This window comes from Talpa europaea (genome assembly GCF_964194135.1).
Source record: "Talpa europaea genome assembly, chromosome: 12".
NCBI lineage: Eukaryota > Metazoa > Chordata > Mammalia > Eulipotyphla > Talpidae > Talpa > Talpa europaea.
Genome location: NC_140079.1, coordinates 86843189 through 86864855, shown reverse-complemented (window position 1 = coordinate 86864855; position 21667 = coordinate 86843189). Strand labels below are relative to the sequence as shown.

Here is a 21667-nt window from a genome sequence, read left to right as displayed (position 1 = left end):
GCAGGAGAGGTCTGCGCACCATGTGGGATCCTCCTCCGGTGGCCGGGGAGCAGCCGGGGATCGAACCGGCGGCGCAGAGGCCGCAGGCAGCTTCGCAACCCAGCGCTCAACCGCTGCGCCACCGGGGAGGCCCTTATGTCTATTTTAACACAGTAAAAAAAAATGAGGGAAAAAAGGAAATGTTAGACCATAGGGGAGATATGAAAATGCTCATGATAAAATGTTGGGAAGAGAGGCGGGAGGAATTTAAGGAGCAGCAAAAATTTCTAGAATAAATTCAGGTGTTTATAACTGCAAACACAATTCTCTTAGAAGCAAGTTACTGAGCCCACTGATTACCCAAGGGCTCACTGCACACAAACATTAGATACAACAACTAACAGCCAGCCCCACTGGGAAATGGAAAATGCCTCTATCATTAGATAGATGTTCCTTTCTGAATAAAGGGGGGAAAACTGGAGACCTGGCTAAGCGATCTGTGGTTATAGAAAAATCTGTTATACAGGTTAACTGGGCTTGAGTTTGGTGTCCTCCCCCCTCCTCCTCCTACAGTGTGTCACCAAAGTCCAGCCACCAGGCCAGTGAACACATCAGGTGTCTTGGCTACAGGGTGCACCATGGCCATGCAGTTGTGACCTAATCAACCCACTGGTACCTTGAAATAACCTAAACCTCTTATCACTTACACTTAAGTATATGACTCTATTTAAAGTACATGAGTTTGGGGAGGGCGGGGGTGGGGGGTGCTGGGGGGGGTTGAATAATAGGAAATAGTCTTCAACAAATAAACCCTATGAGAGACCTGGGGGGAGGAAGTAACAAAAGGAGCCTGTGACAGGAGGGCTGGGACCTACCTCTCAGGCCAGGCCTCGTGGCTGCCCAGCTCACATCCCTAACGGGACTGGACAAGACAGGAAGGCCCACCTCTGGCAGCTGGCTGCCAACATGGAGTGTGTACATGCACTGTATTAATGGGGCACTCCTAAGGTGTCCTAGCTCTCTGCGCTCACCTGGTTTCTTCTGAGGCTAGCCCTTTTTTATCTACTCACAAGATCTTCAGGGAAATGAGAGTCCCTATTTATTGAGTGTTTTTTATATACTGGGCAATAAACCTGCAAGATACTACGTCGAGTCTGGACCTGAAGGCCAGAGGGTGACCCCATACACAGCAGAGCCTCGCCGTGCCTGGCCCCAGAGCAGCAGCTGTCTGGCAACACGCTGCCCCTCACACAAGAGGTACCACTGAGCTCTGAAGACAAACAGCTCATAATGTAACCTCCGGCCTACCTCTCCACAACCGTGAGGGCATCGTTGAAGCGCGCAGCAAACACGTCTCCAGTGAAGTACTCTGCCAAGCGGCCCACCGCCTGCAGCAGGGAGCTCAAGTCTCTCAGGGAACAGTGCAACCGCCGGCAGTCGTTCTCCGCTGTGATGTTCAGCCTGTGTCCTGGAACATAACACCTCAGACGGTTTTCACAGGAAGAATACACTTCAGTCACCACTGCAACTACTGGCTAAGCTACATTCAGTAAAACCAATTAACACAGCAGCTCACAGGCAGCTTCCCAGCACCTAGCAGACAGACAGACAAGGCCTCCACCTAAAACCAGACCCACCACCACCTCCCAGCAGCGACCACAGGGAAGGATAGACAGCCCTGGGTATGCTAACCTGATTGACTGCTTCTGACCTGGGAGGTACTGAAGCACCTGTGTCTCATACAAGGACACACCAAGGGAGGCCCAGTTACTGACCCAGCAGGGGCCAGATTTCCGGGGCAGAGCTGGGGTCCTAAGCTAAGTCTACATGTGATTACAACCTTTCTGCCCCCCCCCCCATCCCACCCTGCCATGGCCCCGAGGCAGAATGCAATTTCCATGGGCTGGCAGGAAGGGTCACCCTGCACAAAGAACAGCGTGCATCAGCACTCTTCAGAAGGTCTGCAGGTAGTGGGGTATGAAAAAGGCACAAGATGGAGATTAGGAAGACACAGGTTCCTGGCCACTTGCTAGCTCTGTGCCTCAGTGAGCTCTGCAAAACCTCAGTTTCCTCATCTTTAAAATGGGAAAAAAAATCTACCTATATTTAATTCACTATTGTAAAAACTGAGTTAAACTATAAACTATATTCTAATAATTGTGTTTCTAATAACCATGATAACAAAGAACTAGTGATTTTTCTAAGGCCTGAAACGTCCTTACTTTTCAACATGACTTTTTCAAGCTCAGCCTGGAGGCAGAGAGGAAGGAGACAAACATCCTCTATTCAGCCTTCTTGCCCTTTGGACCCGTCTCCCCTCAAAGGTCCACAAAGACAGAAAGAACTGGCACACCAGAGGACAGCAAGCTGAGCCTGACAGTCCTCTTCCTTCCCCAGCAAGAATGAGGGGGGCAGGAACTGCAGGTCACTGCCAGCCGGGTACCTGCGATCCCACCCCTCCAAACTACTTTAAAACCTGCTCCCTCCCTCTACTACTCCTCCAGGTGTTTACTGCCAGAAGGCAGAGCCCCTGAACCAGTTATCACCCCACTCCTGCCTTACCCCTCCACAAGCATCTTCCTAGAACCCCAACCTAAGCACACAGCTGGCCATCAGCAAGGTGTCAAACCCTCCTGGGCTCTCTCCAACTACGGAGGAGACCCTGGACTCCCCTGTATCAACTCTAGGACTCTTATGACCTAGCCCCTCCCACTGCTCCACTCTTAACATCTGGACCCACTGGCGACTCCCTGGTGCCCGGCACTCTCACCTCTGCACACACAGTGCCTCCACCTGCACTCCCCAACTCCCTGTGCATACCCCAGAGACCCCCCAGACTCACATCAGTATCACCTCTCCTGGGAGGCCATCCCTTCCCACTCCCCACCCCTCCTTCCCTCCTCCGGGGCACCTCATGCACACATTCATAAATGAGTGATTTCCAAGTTTCTCTCCTGACCCACTGGGGGGCCAGGCTCAGCATCCAGCACAGAGCCTGGCACAGGCAGTGAACACGGCTGTGTGGATGATCACACAGCACGGAACAGCAAGCAAACTAGAGCAGGAGCTCTTGGGGAGTACTACCCTTTGAGAATACTCATTTTCTTATTTCCAGGTGAATATGGGTAGGCAACACCTGTGGAGAGGAAAACGCAAACAGGAAAGATGAACACCTATAAAGAAAGTGGGGGATGAAGAAGCAAGCGCGATGCCTCAGAGGCTAAAAGAATTTTCATGTGATGATGCTCGCAACAGCCCCTGGGAGAGCTGCCAAGCGAGGACAGGGGCTTGGAAAGGAGGGCGCTCTGGCCAGGCCTGGTCACAGTGGGTGACAGTCCAAGGAGCCGGAAAACAAATGGAAGGGACAACTTAAGAAAGTACCTTACCAGGAGAGAGCCAGAGACAGACCGGCCTTGCCCTACACCGCCCCCTCCCGGTCACCTGTACCCCTGTGCAAGCTGCACCCACAGAGAGCAGAGCCCTGGGGCAGAACATGGGGCCCTCAGCCTGCTGAGAGCTCTGCCAAGGCCATGGGGGTGGCGGCAAGCCCACTCCTCTAGGCAGAGCAACTGGAGGCGTGTACAGAACAAACAGAACCAAGAAGTATTCTTGGTTGTGCCTGGTCACTCCCTCTCTCTTCATCCCCCAGTTAATGAAAGTCCCACAAAAAGTCCCACAATTGTACGCCTTTTGAATGCCAAGGATTTTCAAAGGTGACAGTCACATAATGGGCTCCCAGGGAAAATTCCAAAACCTGTTGTCTCTTTGCACCAGGCCTTAGGGAAATGCACCCTTAAGAAAAAATATTCTCTGGAAACTGAAACTGGCAGCACTAGAGACCCCAAAGAGGGATCTTTTTGCAAAGAGCAGCATGGAGGTTTGGTCAGCATCGACAGCCCTTCACTACCCTGTATGTGCCCAACTTCCCTTCCTCCTCTTCTCCCCCATCTCTACCCTCTTACTAGCTTTCAGCGCACTCACCATACTTACACCCAGAACGAGGTACCCTTAGGGTTATCTGCAAGTCTTCTTAAATAATTTTAAGCATGAAGAGAAACAGTCTGTTTCTCTTTTAAAAACTACACCCAAACACCCTAAATCAACTTTCCATTTGAGTGTGGTCCCTAACTGTCATTAGACAACTTCAAAGTTATCATGACCAGGCCCCCTGCCACCCCCTCCGCCGCTCCTCTGTCACCAGCATTCCCTTTCCCACCTGGCCCTTCAGCCTCTTCCTGGACACCTCAGCTGAATGCTAGAGGGCCCAAAGCCTCATGAGGGAGCCTTCCATCTTTGTATTGCTTGGTCAAAGGAGACAGGGGATGCCTGTGCCCCTATAACTCCTCCTTGACACTAAGAGAGAAAACAAGCCTAGGCCTACCGACACGTGACCATCTTGGGCAGATGAGAAGACAAGGGCAACGTTCTCACAAATCTCCTCTTGGTGTAAATACATACCTGGCCCCTTGCATTTCCCCATGTCACCTGTCACCTGTCAGCGCTGTCATCCTGATCACTTCCCTCTAAACCTGTCCTAATTTGTCTAACAAAGTATAGTACCTGGAATGAAAATCATCTTGGAACTGGTGTGTGTGTTTTAAATGGCAAGTTTGAATCATATGAAATTATTATATATTGATATTTGATCATTTCTTACCTGCAGTTCCATACAATTCACCTTAATACTAGTGTCATTTAAGATTCATGTTAATCAAAACTACAGCTGATTCCTTCCTGCTCTGTCTGCATGCTAGACCTAGATAGACCTAGACACACACACACACACACATACACAGGCACTACGTACCCCATGTCAAAGTCTCCAACCCCTGCCCCCAGCCTTGAAACCTCATATCCCCCCCACCACAAAGCCACAAGGCACCACCTAAACTTGAGGGACAGGCCAGATCTCCCACTGGGAAAAGCTGTTGAGATCCACCCACGTTTTCTTCTATTTGGCTAAGACTTAGATCTCCCAACAGCACAATCATGTGCCAAGTGGAGACTATGAGTGAGAACAAGGGTGCACAGGTGTAGAGACACAAAGCAGCGTGGCCACACCAACATCCCGTCTCCTATGTCTCTAAGCCACATCCACAGAACAGCTCCCCAGCTAATCACTGCCAAAGAAGAAAACATCTTAATGTTAAATATAGCTCAGTTTTTTTCTTTTCCAGCAAAGGGAGCTGGGGAGGTAGCAGTATTAAAATTATATTTGAGGTATTCCACGCTGAGAGAACAAACAAGCCATAAATGAACCCAAGCAGAACAAAGAATACAGTGCAAAAAGCTCCTCTAATACAAATGGAACAGTTTCGTAGGTAGGAGTAATTTTATTGCTAAAGGGAAAAGTTCACAGGGTTACCGGGAGCAGTCAGGAGCTCAGTGAGGGTGGCAGAAGCCAAATACCCACATAAAGACACAAATGCAGTGTAGGTGCAAACCCACCAACGGAGCCATTGCAGACCAAGCATACCACAGCAGTGGGAGGGATGGACAATGAGAGCAAAGGGTGGCTTCCCTGGGCAGGAGTGGCGCAAGCCACTGCTGGGCCTGAGATACAGTGTTTGCCGTGGACTTTGTTAAAATGGAAGAGGAAGATCAGCAATAGGAGGTAAACAGTAAGGAACACACAGCTCTTCTGGATTTGTATGCTCTAACACAAAGGCAGGGGGCTTTCTGGGCTGGTGACATCCCTGTAGTTGTACGGCCTGTTGCCATACACAATCCCAGCACCACAAGAAAGCAAGACTCAAGACTGACTCCCATCTACACAGGCTCCGGAGGCAACCCAAGAACTAAAGACCAACTAGGTCAATGCAAACCTATGGGGAAAGCAAACCCGGTTTCTGTTAGGAGGCAATAGTGCTAATATAGCGTGGAGGTTACTTGTGGGATAAGTGGCCATGGGAACCAGGGAACAAATTGTTCTCAGAGAGTTTCCATTTTTTAATAGCCTTTGCACTGGAAATTTGGCTTTTGAGCCACCAAGGGGTGGGGGAATGCTTTGTCATGGATAAGAAAGCTCATTTAGAACAGGAAACTAGTATTTCTCTGGTCTGAGAGGTTTTGCTACTGGAGTACACACCAATGATCAGTACTAGGAATGAGATTTACAAATGACCTGAAGGGCAATTCCAGTGCACTTTGAAACTGCCAGTAAATGGGACTTCAGTGAAAGTAGATATACAATATTTCATTTAGGGGAAAATAAATGAGATTATCCTTCTTAAATGTGAAAGCTCTGAGTTAGCTGTTACATCTCAGAAAAAGAATTTAAGAATCAGTGCAGATTTTCACCTTCACCTGAGACAAACTCAGTGTGACACAGTAAGTCAGCTATAACACAGAAAAGGAAACAGGAGTGAATTCTTGGAGGAGGGAGCCCATGCTTGGGTTTTTTTTTTTTTAAGATCAAGAATAGTATCTTAAAGGTTCCACGTATGTTCTACTTTGAATGTAATAAGGGAGAGACCACCAGGGCATGATTTTTCCCAAGAATAGATTCTGGAAACCTCTGTACCATTTGTACACAGTCAAAAGATATTTCAGTAGTTATGACAGACTATTTTGCAGGTGTTTGCTTTGAAGAAGTCTTTTTAAAGTTCAGTTTTGTATAAGCTGTTCTTACCCAATCTACAAAGCCAGGGCTGTACTTGAGGCATGCCCAGTCCCATCAACCTCCTGGGGCCCAGTGGATTACTTAGAAGCTAATATAGTCATGGAAATAAGTTGTCATGGGCCACCAAGAAGGGCAGTTTCAGAAAGAGTCTCTCTCCCACAGAGGCTCTGCCATGAATAACAAGGTGGTCCAGGAGACGGCTGCACCCCGGGCAGCTGTGTGCTAGGCCCAGGCAGAACTCTTGTAAGGAAAACACTACAGAAGAGCAGTGTGAAATGACCACTTAGAGGACATTTGGGGGTCGGGGGCAACATGCACAAGGCACAGGTGCATTTTGCAAGTACAATATTAGGTTTCTGGTGTTTTTAGCTGCCAAAATCAATGTCAGATTTAAGTTAATCTGACTTTTTTTTTTTGAGGCTTTTTTTTTATTTATTTGTTTGTTTGCTTGTTTGTCTGTTTTGTTTATACATGCACTGGGTACAGTCAGAAGCGCGGGAGGGTGAGAGAATTCACCAGAGCGCCAGAGCGGGGAGCAGAGCAGGCAGAAGGACCAAAGTACACTGCTGAGGGGAGCAGCGGGCGGCAGGAGAGGTCTGCGCGCCATGTGGGACCCTCCTCCAGTGGCCGGGGAACAGCCGGGGATCGAACTGGCGCAGCAGAGGCCGCGGGCAGCTTCACAACCCAGCACTCAACCGCTGTGCTACTGGGGAGGCCCAATCCGACTTTTTTTTTTTTTATCATTCTCATTATACCTTGGGACTAGCATTATGGGGCCTTGGGTAAACACATCTCTGAACATCAATCCCCTCTTTTGTAAAATTGGGACAACACATTGATATTAGTACTTAGGCCTCACAAGACAGCTAAATTAAGTAACAAACACAGTGCCTGGTTTATAATAAGGTTTTTTTTTTAAAATGGAGGCTATCCTCACTAAAAAAATAAAAACAAGATTATTAACAACAACAAAAAAAAAATGTCAGTTTGAAACCCCAAGCAGACACAATCTGTAAATGGCACCCCAATGCCTTTCCAAATAGCTGTAAGTTAGAGCCTGTCACAGGCCATTAACAATTACTCCTTAGCTGCCTCTCCAGCCATGACTCCCCTGCCCTGGGGGTGCTCTCTATCCTCCTGACTCTAAAAAGCAAAGAAGCCCACAGCACCGCAAGTCCCAGGCCATCTTCTTCTCTAGTGCACTTGCTGGTCTAGGGGACAGGAGGAAATAGTCCTATTTCCTAGGTCGTCATGAAGTCCTACCTCACTGATATAAATTAGTTTTCTTCCTCGCTCACGGAGACCACGCTTCGAATACACTGGCAAAACCCATCTTGGACATCCCCCACGGCTCCTTTTCATGTTTTGTTTTTTTTTTTAAATCTTCCCTGTTTAGAAGTGGGGAGAGATGGAACAGCAAAGAGGTGGCAGAGGAGAAATCATGTTCTGACAGCAAAGAAGCAGTAATTAAATACAGTCCACTTTTTTTTAACATAGGTTAAATTAGAAAATAAAAACCAGTTTACCTGACCCTGAAGTAACTATAAACTGCTGTAACCCCAGATAAACTTCTAAATTGTCCTGAAGAACTGGGAACTGAAAACAAAGAAACAAAGATTAAAGAAAAAACATAAATGTGAATTTTATAACATTTTAACACTAAAATATTATAAATACCTATGGGCAGGAAGGGATGGGATTAAAAAAAAATCTTTTCTCTGGGAACCTTTACACGCCACCATAAAGGAATGCCCCCTTCAACAGCCCACCAACCCTGTGCTCCCAACAATATCTACAAATTATATTTGAAATAAGAAAGAAAACAGCTTGTCAGTTTGATGCTTTTTGTTTTTAAACAGAGCAGTGGGTGCTGGGGTGATAAGTTAGGTTCCTAAAAGAGGCCATCGAGCCCCAAGATGACCGACACCTTTCAGAGCTCTGAGGCAAGGCCTATCTCCCTTCAAATCCACCCTTGAGAAGTATCAGCTGTTCCTATTGAAATGCTGGGGAAAGGGAAAAGAGGGGCCAATAACACACTGAGCAGACAGACCTTTTAACCAGAGTTGTACCTTTTCTCTCTAAAGGTATTAACTCACTGTAAAGACACTTTTATGTGACTGGTCACTAAGCAAAACAGATGGCAAAATAAAATGTCACTTTCCATAAAAGAACAGAAGACACAGTTGGTTTGGGTAATGCAAAGCGGACCCCAATAAATTATCTTGCCTTTGAAGAAGAGACGGGCTCAATGAGATCTCCTCATATAACAAGCACCCTTGTGCCACTTAGTGAATCAAGTAAGTCCTTGTGACTAACAATTATAGTAACAAACAGGCAGAGTACTCACAATTTACTGAGTGAGCTTTACAAAGGTTATTTTTTAAATGTAATTTTTAAAAATTTTTACTAATGTAACTTTTATAAACAAATTCTCTACTTGGCCTGGCCATTTTCAAGCTACTGAGGAAGGCTTGAAGGCATTAATAAGACTCGCATTATATCCAAGAGTTTAAGAAAGAACAGGGCTTCCAAAAGTTGACTTAAAATATTTAGGAAAACGTCAGCATTTGTGAAATCTGAGGGTCTATTATGGTAATTATTATTCTGTTTAAAATACATACACTTTATAATAACGGTAAGCAAGAAAGCCTTACTGCTCAAGCTACATGTACAGGGAAATAAGGTTCTTTATTCCCTTCCAAATGGTGAGTTACCAGTGTTGAGAAGGCGTGTGTGGGAAGAAGCTCCATCACTTTAGCCACTACCTCCAAGCTCTGGCGTAAGTACCGCTGCCACTCTGTCTGCTGCTGTGGGGGAAACACAGAAGGATCAGCTCTCCTAGACAGGGGTCTTGTTGTCATCCCTGCCAATCTACCCTCTGCCTCAAGTCAACTCTGACATACAATTTTGAAGAAATGAAAATGAAAATGACCGAACCAGGTTATTTGGTATTTCAAAAGGGCCATGCTGGAATAGACTTTTTAATCCAATGAATTCATTTTATAAAAAATGATTTCCTCAGATAGAATGATGAACTTTTCTCCCATTGGCTCACAGGAATACAGATTTAAAAAGTCACTTGTGAAATTCTCCAGTCCCTTTCCATCATCCCAGCGGTGGGAACTGGTCCCCCATCACCTCCTGAAGCAATCCATCACTAGGCTCCCACAGGACAACTGACTACATCAGTGCCACTCAAACTCTGGTCCAGACAGGCAGCATAGGCCTCTTCAGGGAGCTGGTAAGAAATGCAAATTCTGTGGCCCCACCCCAAAGGTCCTGAGTCAGAACCTGTTTTACAAGCTGTCCAAGCAGTTCTGTCCACACTGAAATGAGAAGCATTGTCCTAAATCATATAGTAAGCCAGTGAAGCTCAAGTCTACTAAGTGCCTACTATGTACCAAGCATGCAGCCAGTCAGTTCCTCCACAGTTTACTGTCAACAGGATTCAGAACAAATTACTGTCCTTTGGAGAGATAAGGAAATGAAAGCTCAAAGAAATTCAATGCCTAAACCTCTACCTCCTTCACGCCCACAGTTGAAAAGATTTAAATCCAGGCTATCTGGTTCCAAGTACAGGCTCTTTCTAACACAAACATCGCTACCCTCAAGGTCTTGACCATGCCACAGTCACTGTTGTTTTGACAGCCCTAACAATGACTTGAAAATTTTAAAGTGCATGGTGTTTCAGATAAAGAAACACTGGAGTTGTGTCCTTAAAGACACTTTCCTTAACAATGTTGGGCACAGAAGCCTCAGTAAACTCCAGACATGTTAAAAGACATTAGTTCAGAAAATATACTTAAGAGTCCCTTTAACTACTTCCACCAGCACCTAGCTAGGTTCTATTTGTTGCCCAGAGTAGGGAGCAGAAGTGCAGGTACAAGGCAAGGGAAACAGGAGAACAGAGTTCTTATGAAATCACTCTTCACTATACACATATCTCTCTGCTTACAACTCTAGTCCATATGGGTGAAAATGCCTGTAAAGCTTTTGGGTTTTTTGTTTTTGTTTTTAATAATGAATGAACCCAAAGAGACCCGTAGGATATAAATTTCAAATGCACAACTCAAACCTTAACACTACTCTAGCTTAAAACTAGTCTCCAGAGCAGGAGGCTTATATTGTAGGTCTGAAATGCAGCACTTTGATTCAGACCAGAACAGGACAACGATTCAAGGTTGTTTACAATGTGCGGCTTACATCATCATCCAGAGTCTCGTCATCCAATTCCTCCAACTGGGCCTGGTTGTATCTGAACTGGATTCGGTTCAACACCTCCGTGAGCAAGAGAACTAGGGCGTCTTCGTACCTATGTGGCAGGGAGAAATTCAACATCAGGTGAAAGCAGGCTTTTAGCCTAGGATTTTGAAGAGTTCCTGTACTATGAAGGGATAATAGTGTCCACGGTGGATTATCACATACAAGAATCATCTAAATTCCACTGAGTTATCAGTTGACAGGTATATGTGCACAGAATGGTAGCAGGGATATTTATTTGACATTTTCTAGATGGACTGGCCCTTTATCATTGTACCATGTCCTCCTTAGTCTCTGTTAACAATTCTTGATTTAGAGTCTGCTTTGTATGACATTAGGATAGCCACTACCATGCATCTCATCTGCTTACTGTTTACAAAGAAGATCATTTTCCATCCTTTTACTTTCAACCTATGTGTGTCTTTAGCACTAAAGTAAGTCTCTTAAGACAACATATAATTGGATCGTGTTTATTTTCTAATTCATTCTGCCAATCTCTTCTTCTTAACTGGAGAATTTAATAATTTACATTTAATATAATTCTATCAGTTCTAAGAAAAGAAGGACTTCTACCACTTTCCTATTTGTAGTCTATATGGCATATCTTTTGTTCTCCCTTATTGCCTTCTTTTGTGTTAAAGGTATTTTCTAGTGTGCCACTTTAATTCTCTTGTCATTTCTTTTACTATATACTTATTTTCTCAGTGGTGGCCCTAGATATTATAGGTACCACATGTAACTATCAATAACTCAATGATTCGATCCTGTTAACAACTGTGAGAGATCAGCGGTATGGGTGATTTTCTGGTGAGGACACTATAAACTGCCCATGCTCCCAAAGCTAGCTGGCTTGAACCCAGGGCTCCCTAACTCAATACCCCATGTTCTTCTCTCTACATGTAAAGTGTCTATGGACTCTGAGTCTCCCCAACCCCCGCCCCAAAACCTAATCTCTAGTCAAGACTTAAAACCTAAAAGAGGAGGGTCTCCCCTGGTGGCGCAGCAGTTGAGCGCTGGGCTGCAAGGCTGCCCACAGCCTCTGCAGTGCCGGTTCGTTCCCTGGCCGCAGGCAAGGGTCCCACAAAAAAAAAAAAAAAAACCACCTACAAGAGGAAATGGAAAAGGCCTGGGACCCTAACTCTTTGATCCATCTAATACCATCTAATAACTCCTAAAAGAAACATTTGCAGCCCCAGGTTTGGCTATTTCCCATATGTGATAAGAACCTAATGCAGAAGACACCAAGTTACACGTGACAGTTGCTACCACAAGGGCAAACTTCTTGCCTAAATATCTGCCCGTCCTGAGATGTTTATGATAAGTTCAGGGACTGCTCCCACTCACAAAGCGAACCACCCAAGCTGGTTATTCAGCTCCCAGTGCCAATCTCCTCTACACAACTTGGGGCCAAGACCACACAAAGCACGTGGTGAGGCAGCTGTCAAAGGGGTGCTGTCAACAGGGGTACTGGAGGGAGACAAGAAGGCACGAGGAGTCTATTCTTTCCATGGGCTTGCTGTCCCAGCAGTGCTGCCACAACAAAAGTCACCTGGTAGTAATAATTGGTTCATGTTCTAGCTTTGCTCCACATTGGTTCATGTTCTAGCTTTGCTCCACATGCCCCGAACCGGTCTCAAGGTGCACTCTTCAGAGGTGCTGGCCACGGCCAGGTTACTTTCCTCCTCAAAAGTATGCATCCCAGCAACGTGGGGCACCTCCTCTGAGCTCCTGAGGCAGTTGGTTGGTGCCCAACCTTCAGGGATGAGAACACTCGCTACAGGAGTCCCATTCCTCTGATCTTCTAGATTTTACCTCTTTCCTTTGCACCACTAGCCCTAAAGATTGGAGTTGCTTCCTGTAGTCCTCTTCCGTTCTTATCTCAGTATACCCATCTTACTTTCAAGTCATCAAAATCTGCTTTATCGATTTCCTACCCTGCATTCCTAAAATAATTATGAGTGGTATGTTTTCCTGACAAGACCCTCAGTAAGTCACTGAATCTAATACAAGTGAAAACGAAAACAAGAAGATAACCAGAACTAAAAGGTACCCAATGCCAAGATCAGATACAATCCATTCCAGTCTGAGGATTACAATCCACATGATGAGACTCTGCAGAGGCAGGATAAGAGCTATTTAAAAATCCTCCTGAACCATCACATTTCAGAATTTGGTGAGCACAACAGCTCATTTTTTGTCAAAGGCACTGCCCACCCCTTCCCCCAAAAGTGAGTCCTTCAGTGTTTGCAGATGACTTAACCTAAACTAGACTGCAATTGAGCATGACCAGGAAAGAATGCTGGCAGGGAAAACTCATTATATGCAACATCTGGGGCCTCCCCAGTGGTGCAGCAGGTTGAGCGCCGTGCTGTGAAGCTGTCCACAGCTTCAGCAGTGTGAGTTCAATCCCGGCTGGCCGGCGAGAATCCCACATAGTGCTGCAGACCTCTCCTGTTACGCCCGCTGCTCCCCTCAGCAGTTTATTTCTGTCATCTGCCTGTTCTGTTCCCCACTCTGTCTCTGGTGAATCCGCTCACCCTCCCGCACCTCTGGCCTGTACCCCAGCTCTTGTATAAAAATAAATAAATCTTTTAAAAAAAAATGCAACATCTATGGTGAATATTACCAATAGAGTCAAAACCCCACTTCAGTAGACTTCAGAAAGGTATGATCAAACACTTTAGTCTGGAGTTTCTATTTGCCATTGGCTCAGAACATAAATTCCTAACATCACAGAAGTTTCATGCCATAAATTGCTATGATGAAACAAACGTTTTCTCAATATTGTTGGGGAGGGGGGATCCATTTCAGGCCAAAGGCAGATGAAATTCTATCATCTATTAAAAAGTCTTATTGAGCTATTGATAAAAGGGAGTTTTCAGACTTAAGTGTGCAAAGAATAACCCTAAATTAGACCTAAAATCCTTACTGGCAGAGACCTCCCTTAGGGGGCAAGCATTAAAGTCTAAGCACTATCAATCTATCACCAGTCACTGCAGCCTAAGTTCAATCCCCAGCCAGGGAGGTGACCCACATGGTGCAGCAGATCTCTCCTGTCTCGCCCACTGCTCCCCTCAGCAGTGCACTCAGTAGATCTGCTGCACCTCCCCCTGCAGTGACCCTCAGGGCTAATGGCTTTTGCCATGGTCCCTGAGGTCCGGCGTGGGCAAGGAACCATGCGCGCAGGGGGAGAACAGCAAACTCCCTAAGATGCAGAGAAGCCGAATGCCTGCCAAGAGATAACGACCACCAGAAGCTGCCACAAAGATGATTAAAAGAAATGCTGACCACCTGGAACCTTATCTCGCTTTCTCAAGGCCCACAAACTTTATTCTGCTACAACTGTCTTTCTAAAATCTTTCCTTTTTCTGGTCATTGATTGCTAATTAAAAAACATACGTAATTTAATAATTAGGCTAATGCAAATGAAACATTACTAAACACTGTGTTATAATAGAATTGTTAGTTTAATAATCTTTCTATTATGTGCTTAACTTTAGTACCTTTGATATTAACTGCATTATAATATAAATTTACCTATGACAATTAATTATGAGTAAACATAAGTAGGTAATAGTAGTAGTAATTAGTACAAGAATACAGAAAGAGTTAATAACCTGTCTACTTAGGAATGCAGCTAGGTCCAGATGTATTGTGGACATAAATCACTGCCCTGTCAATGATAAGCTAAACCTATGAGCAAACTGATTTCTTTGATGTTCACTGTTCCTATGCCTTTGGAAAAAACATATATATACTGACCACCGACTCAAATAAAATTGCACTCAGATTTACACTTTCTTGAAGTGTGTCTGTTTGTCATTTCTTTAACCGAATCCCTGACCACCCTGCGCAGTCTCTCAACCCTGAGACGGCCTCATCATCTACTGCTGTGCCGGTCTGCGGCAAGATCCACCTGTTCTGCTCCCCACTCTGTCTCTGGTAAATCCTCTCACCCCCCACACCTCCGGCCTATACCCCAGTTCTTCCATGCACAAATAAATAAAAATATATCTTTAAAAATATATAAATAAATAAAATCCTTACTGGCATTTGACAACTCTGGCTTTAAACAAATCAAAAAAAAAAAAAAAACAAACAACAAAACCCTACCGCTAGAATATAAAACCCAACCAAGCAAAAGCGCACTTAGATAACTGACCTCCCAAAGTGTTGGGTGAGAACGGCCAGGAATAATATATGGATGGGCAGACTCTGGGGGCCATTCTTCCCTTCTTCTTCCTTAGTAAGAGAACACTGGGCAAGAGGCTAAATGAAGACTACATTTCCCAGCATCCCTTGCAGGTAAGGTGTGGGTCAAAGGCATATTAAAAGAAGGGTGGAGTTTCAGGGAAACCTTCCTTTGTCCAACTTCTCTCCTTTCTCACTTGTGCTGCTTTAAATTGATGTGATGTTTACAGATCCAACATACATCTCTGACCATAAGATGGCTGAAGGTGGAAGCCATACCAAAAGGTTGGCAGAACAAACAGCTAAAAGAATCCAAAAAATCAGCTGACATACAAAAATGAGGAGATACAGATCATTTCTCAAAAGAATGCCCATCAACAGATGCCAACCTCAAGAAGACAAATGCTGGAACTTTGAAACCAGGTATTATAACCATCCTCCATGAAGTTCTTCAGATAAAAGGTGTTATGAACTAAACTGTATACCCTCAAAAATCCCTATGTTGAAAAATCCCTATGTTGAAGCTCTAACCCCCAGCTTGACTATATTTGGAGAGGAGGCCCATTCCTCTGATCTAGATTTTACCTCTATACCTAGGTATAGTGCTGCTTCCTGTAGTCCTCACCCATCGTTATATCAGTATTCCCATTTTACTGTCCTAGGACTGTTAAAAGGTTATGACGATTAAATGAGGGCACATGGGTAAGGGTCTAATTCATAGGACTTGTAGAAAAGGAAGAAACACAAGAGTGTGTAACACGTGTGTGTGTGCACAGGTGCATGTGCATGCAAGCTCCCCTCACCCCTCTCACCACACATACACAGAAGAAAGGCTACATGAGGAAGACATAGAAAAAGCATCATCTGCAAGCCACAAAGAGAGTCCTTGCTGGAAACCAAATCTGTCAGCACCTTGGTCTGTGACTTCCAGTCTCAGAACTGCAGTATTTTGTTATGGCAGCCTGAGCTCATTCATACACAAGGTAAATGATAATGAGAAATAACCTCGAATTACAAGAATAATGGAAAACCAAGATAAACGGCAAATGTATGAGTAAACATAATACACTTTTCTTTCCTATTAAGATATTTTAAGATATGAATGATAGATGAAAGGAAAAAGAGAACTTTGTCTGATGGAGCTTTCAATATACATAGATGTAAAACATGGCAACTTCAACAGAAAGAGAGGAAGCTAAAATAACCTATCATGGTGGTAAGATTTCTACATTCTACTTAAAGTGGTAAAATGTTAATGTTAAAAGTATAAAAATGCTAATATCCAGAGTAACCACTAAAAATTTTTCATATAAATGCTCATTAGATACATTGAAAAGGACAACTAAATGAAGCAGAAACTGACAGAATTGAAGGAAATCGACAAACCCACTATTATACTGTGAGAGTCTGCCTCTCTCAGTAACTGACAGTATTATGTATGTTGTCTTTATCCTGCTTGTTCTATCAACCAACCTAACCTAACCAACATGTACAGAGCACTCCACCCAACAACAGCAGAATACTCTTTTCAAGTATATAGTGAACATTTACCAAGAGGGCATAAAACAAACCTTAACAAATTGGAAAGAATTAAAAATCACACAAACTATATTTGCAGATCAAAACAGACTAAAATCGAAGCAAGACAAATGGAAAATCTCCAAATATTTGGCAATTAAACAACACAAAGAAAATATCAAGAAAAAAACAAAGTACTTAATATTAAAATACTAAAATTTTATGGATTACGCTAAAGCAGTGCTTAGAGACAAACTTACAGCATTTACTAGAAAAGTAAAATGGGAATACTGAAATAACAACAGATGAGGACTACAGATAAACCCATTCTTTGTCCAACTTCTCCCCTTTCTCATTTGTACCGCCTGAACCACAGACAATGGAGAAAAACCTACAGACCTCACAAGTTCTACAAACTTCATGAAATCACACATGTAAGGCAATTACATAGTTGGGGCCCAACAAATACATATGGCTGAAGGACAATAAACAAGAAAATGAATAAATACGCATGTGACAAACAAAACCCAAGCCAGATAACTACAAAGGACTGAAGCATAGTCCTGGATAGCTTTTTCAACTAATGCAATAACTAAGACCCTGTTCATTTGCCCTCTGGGATAGTCAAAGGCATGAATTTCTCTCAGCGGAAACTAGAAAGCTTTGGGAGCCCTTATATAAATCTAGTTATATATTTGAAACAATTACCAGTCGTTTCAAAATGTCTTGTGTCATTACAGCACTTCCTCTTTATTAAGCAGATAACCCACTCAGTTGGGGAATAAAGCAACAACATTCCCACACTCACCCACAACTGTTTACAGTCCAATCTCATGTCACCCAGAATCCCCATGCTGGTCAGTTGCCAGCACTTGCCAGCATTCTTGCAACAAAGGGGTTCACAGGACATGACTCAATGATTTTAGGTTGCTTAACTCAATTTAGGCATCCCCCATCTTCCCACAAAAATAAGCTTTTACACAATGGCTCCCTTCACATTGGCAAGCACTAAGAGAAATGAGAGAAGAGATAACTTATTATTGAGCACCTGCTGTCAGTCAGGTATGATACACACACTGGTTTATTTAATTTTCTTAACATCTTATGAAATAGCACAGCCATCCCCAAAGTATAAATGAGGAAAAGGAGGCTGAAATTCAGGTCCTTCCACAATGGCAAATTTGGACAATGAACCTCATCTACAATTTTGTTCAACTAGTTATGTTACAGACAACTTATTCCACTAACACTGGGACTCAAGTTTTCTAAGTTCTCACCAGTTCTGATCAAGAAACTCTTGAACAATCTCACTGAGCAAGGAACATGCTGAGCTCCAAATTTCCAAACTTCTAAGATCAAAAATAAATCCATGTACATTTGTGCTTCTAAATTTGTAGGCTACAATGCCTACCACTTTGTTGTGATGAATGATGCAAAACCTTTAAACCACAAGGAACAGGAACTGAGTGCTGCCTCTGTGACTTAACCACACCTACGTTTCCCATTTAAGACACCAAGAAAACATTCTTGTCTACTTCCTGCAAGTTGCTTCTGAAATTCTGCCTCAAATCACAAGTGTGATTCCAAAAGTACCCCAGCTTCTTTCACATATACATTACCAGTTGAAAAACATTTGATCACATTTACATGCTCTTAGTTAAAATGAATGTGGTGATTATCAGTAGGCAATGTTCTCTATCAGCTGCTTCTGCAAAATAGCATCTTTGTACTGGGATCTCACATAACCTAGAGCTGTGTTTGTCAAACTTGCATTTAAAAACTTTTGGGCACATAGGTGTATAAATAATGTAAGAGGCGAAAGGAAACATAAATAAGTTCAACAATTATCTTCAGGCACCCCTGTGGACTACTTCAACACCCTTCTTTGACGTCTATCACCCTAAACCACTAGGGGGTGTCTGATCAACAAGCAGTTCCCCAGAATGATGGTCACTATCTAACAGCAAAACTACAACACAGCTTTGAAAGTTTGTTTGATTTTTCAAAAGCATAAAAGTGTAATTTTTTTAATCATGAAAAACTAGGAAGCTTCATTTAGAAAAGATAATTAAATGATCAACAATAAAAATCCACAGTGTTGGGCCTCCCTGGTGGCGCAAGGGGTTAAGCACTGCACTATGAAGCAATCCACAGCCTCTACAGCATGAGTTCGCTCCCCGGCCGGCCAGGGAGCAACCCACATGGTGCAGCAGACCTCTCCTGACTCGCCTGCTGCTCCCCTCACAGCAGTGTATTTCAGTCAGTCTGCCTGTTCTGCTCCCCACTCTGTCTCTGGTGAATACTCTCAACAACACCCCCCCCCCCGCCCCCATCTCCGGCCTGTACACCAGCTCTTGTGTGCATAAATAAATCTTTAAAAAAAAAAAATCCATAGTGTTTAATGTGGTTCTCCAGAATGACTGACAACCGTGATGCCAGGTGACAGACACCTGCAGGTCAACATCTATAGGTGGGCTAAAGGCCTCTAGGCTGCCCAGGGGCCCTTGTCACGTAACCCCATGGCCACCACCACAGTCAAACAGCAGCAGCATCTTCTATTTGCTACTGTGGCTGTCACCACTATGCCCATTCACGGCATACTGGGTACACGTCAGACACTGTGCCATGTACTTTATGTGCACGATTTCCTTGAATCACAGTTATACTGCAAGAATGCTACTAATATATTCATTTCGCAAGAGGAAATATAATCAGCACAAAACTTGACTAAAGTGAAACTGCTGCCACATGCAGAAAAGGAATTTAAATTTTCCACACCATTGTTCCTTCTAGTGTTATAATATTCTGCATAAGTGTTTACTTAATATTAATAATCTGCTGTATATTTTCTCAATGAAACCATTTTCTCCACATCTAAAGCACATTTATAACATGTTTTAAAAAGCATTTTCACAGAAATCATTTCCTCAGTTAATTCTTCTAACAAGCCTGAGGTGTGAAGAATATCTGCCACTAAATGTAGCAAAATGGGCACAGCTGCAAAACCAAAGGACATGACTATTGGGCAGACAAGATAATTTGATGATGTGCTTTTTCTTTGAAGAATCTCATTCAAAAACACAATTACTGAAAATTGGCAAAAGTGGCCAAAAACAGGATCTACCAGTGTGTCATAAGGTTTCTGACACATGAATAAACTACCCATAACCACATCTGACCTAACACCATAGCAACCTGGAAGTTATTTTGCAATCATAAAAATAATGTTTGGGAACAAAAGTACTAAATATTCTGTTTAACATTTTAAAAAACACACTTCAGTCAATCTGCCTATTCTGTTCCCCACTCTGTCTCTGGTGAATCCTCTCACCCACCCCCCCGCACCTCTGGCCTGTACCCCAGCTCTTGTATGCATAAATAAATAAATCTTAAAAAAAAAATCCATATTGTTTAATGTGGTTATCCAGAATGACTGACAACCGTGATGCCAGGTGACACACACCTGAAGGGGCAGGTCAACATTCTATAGGTGGGCTAAAGGCCTCTAGGCTGCCCAGCTAAGAAAGGTTTTAGCAGTTTAATCCAACTTTTCCAGCTAAGAAACTTAGCTGGAAACTTTTTCAGCTAAGAAAGGTTTTAGTGGTTTAATCCAACTTTTCCGAGGAGGGCATTCTCCTCTCCACCTCCATGGGGTACATTCCTTGGGAAGGGGCACTCGCTGTCTTTACCACCCACCACTGATGTCATTTACTGAGCATCTGTATGTGCCAAGCAGTCCAGGTACATTCGCTTACTTCATTTCAGTAATGACCACAGTATACAGGAAACATACTTTCTGTTTGTTAGCAAGGTAAACAGACTTGATGAACATATTGGGGGGGGGGGGGAATTTATGTCACAAATACAATAAAGAAACAGACAAAACTAAACCAAAACAAACCGTAGAAATCAAAATGCAGAACTGAGGCTACTGGGGAGGGAGGGTGGGGCCTAGTCAGGCGGGGAGGAGACCCAGGGTACTACGGTGGAGAACTGCCGGTGCTGTGGTGATGCTCCTGATGTGAAATAGGACAACTGAAGAGCTGTGAACCTGTGCCCTTCATAACACAGTGTTGTATTTTTTAATGAGGTAATAATGTTGGTTTATAAAAAATAATCATCTTTGAATGGTGGGATTATTCTCTATATTTTCCTAGTTTGTAAAATACTTTCTTTTCATAACAATTATTTCTTTGTGAATTTCTGAACACATATAAAAGAATATAATGAATCCCAAGTTCCTACTAAGTTCAATATCAATATAAACAGCTGGCCAATTCTGTCCCTTCTATAAGCCAACCCTCTGTCCCTTCCCAGTGAATTATTTTAAAACAAATACCAAATGTTGTATTGTTTCATGCAATACACACTTCAGTCTGTATTTCCAAAGTAAGGGCCATTAAAAACACACACAAACATTATACATTTAAAAAAAAAATCAATAATATATATTACTTTTATAATTAGAAAAAGTCTTAAGAAAACAAGATATATGAGGAAAAAGGAGAGGAAAATGCTCATTGGCATTAACTTCCTAACCAACTTAGATGACTCATTTTCACTGGAAGTTTCTGGCTTTCACTGGAAATTTCTTGTGACCTTTTAGTCACAAAAAAACTGGCAAAACTCTACCTTTAGTAATCATTGTTTCTGGAACTTACCTGTTGAGAACTGCTTCCTTGTCTCCAAGACGACTTTTAATTTTACTTGTCAGATAGTCCAAAAAGAGCGTCCAGATATCCAAACAAGAGAAGTAACCTTCATGTGTAGGCTAGGGCGCAAAAAGAAAGGCAGACATGAGATTACTTGGTGCATCTCCTCCTTAGAGACACACCCACCAGTGCTGATGTCCCCTAGAATGGTAAAACCATCAGCCTAGGTTCCCCCACCTTCCTGAGGACCACAACTGGTATCTTATTGGGTGCTCAAACCGAGCCTGTTGAACATAACAAGACAAGGGGTACCAGGGAACACATCAGTAGGGAGACAGGAGGCAGAATAAACTGAGTTACAAAATAAGCCAAGCTGACAGATATTTTAAAATATGAGACTGTGATGGAGGGGGCTCTTACAGATCATCAACTCAAATCTGTTCTA

At 43.5% G+C, this 21667-nt stretch overlaps 1 protein-coding gene across 2 annotated transcripts in view; it reads right to left on the bottom strand.

The window, feature by feature from the left end:
• Window positions 1-21667, bottom strand: part of XPO6 (exportin 6) — a gene marked incomplete at both ends in the record, with an annotated part of 65910 nt that overhangs the window by 16383 nt on the left and 27860 nt on the right. The window contains 5 exons of one of the 2 annotated variants that reach the window (XM_084250651.1): window positions 1288-1447; window positions 8128-8197; window positions 9316-9405; window positions 10805-10913; window positions 21232-21341. In XM_084250651.1, the coding sequence (XP_084106777.1) occupies window positions 1288-1447; window positions 8128-8197; window positions 9316-9405; window positions 10805-10913; window positions 21232-21341 (539 nt within the window). Of the gene's footprint in view, window positions 1-1287; window positions 1448-8127; window positions 8198-9315; window positions 9409-10804; window positions 10914-21231; window positions 21342-21667 lie in introns of both variants that reach the window. The other variant, XM_084250650.1, reaches the window with a different exon arrangement.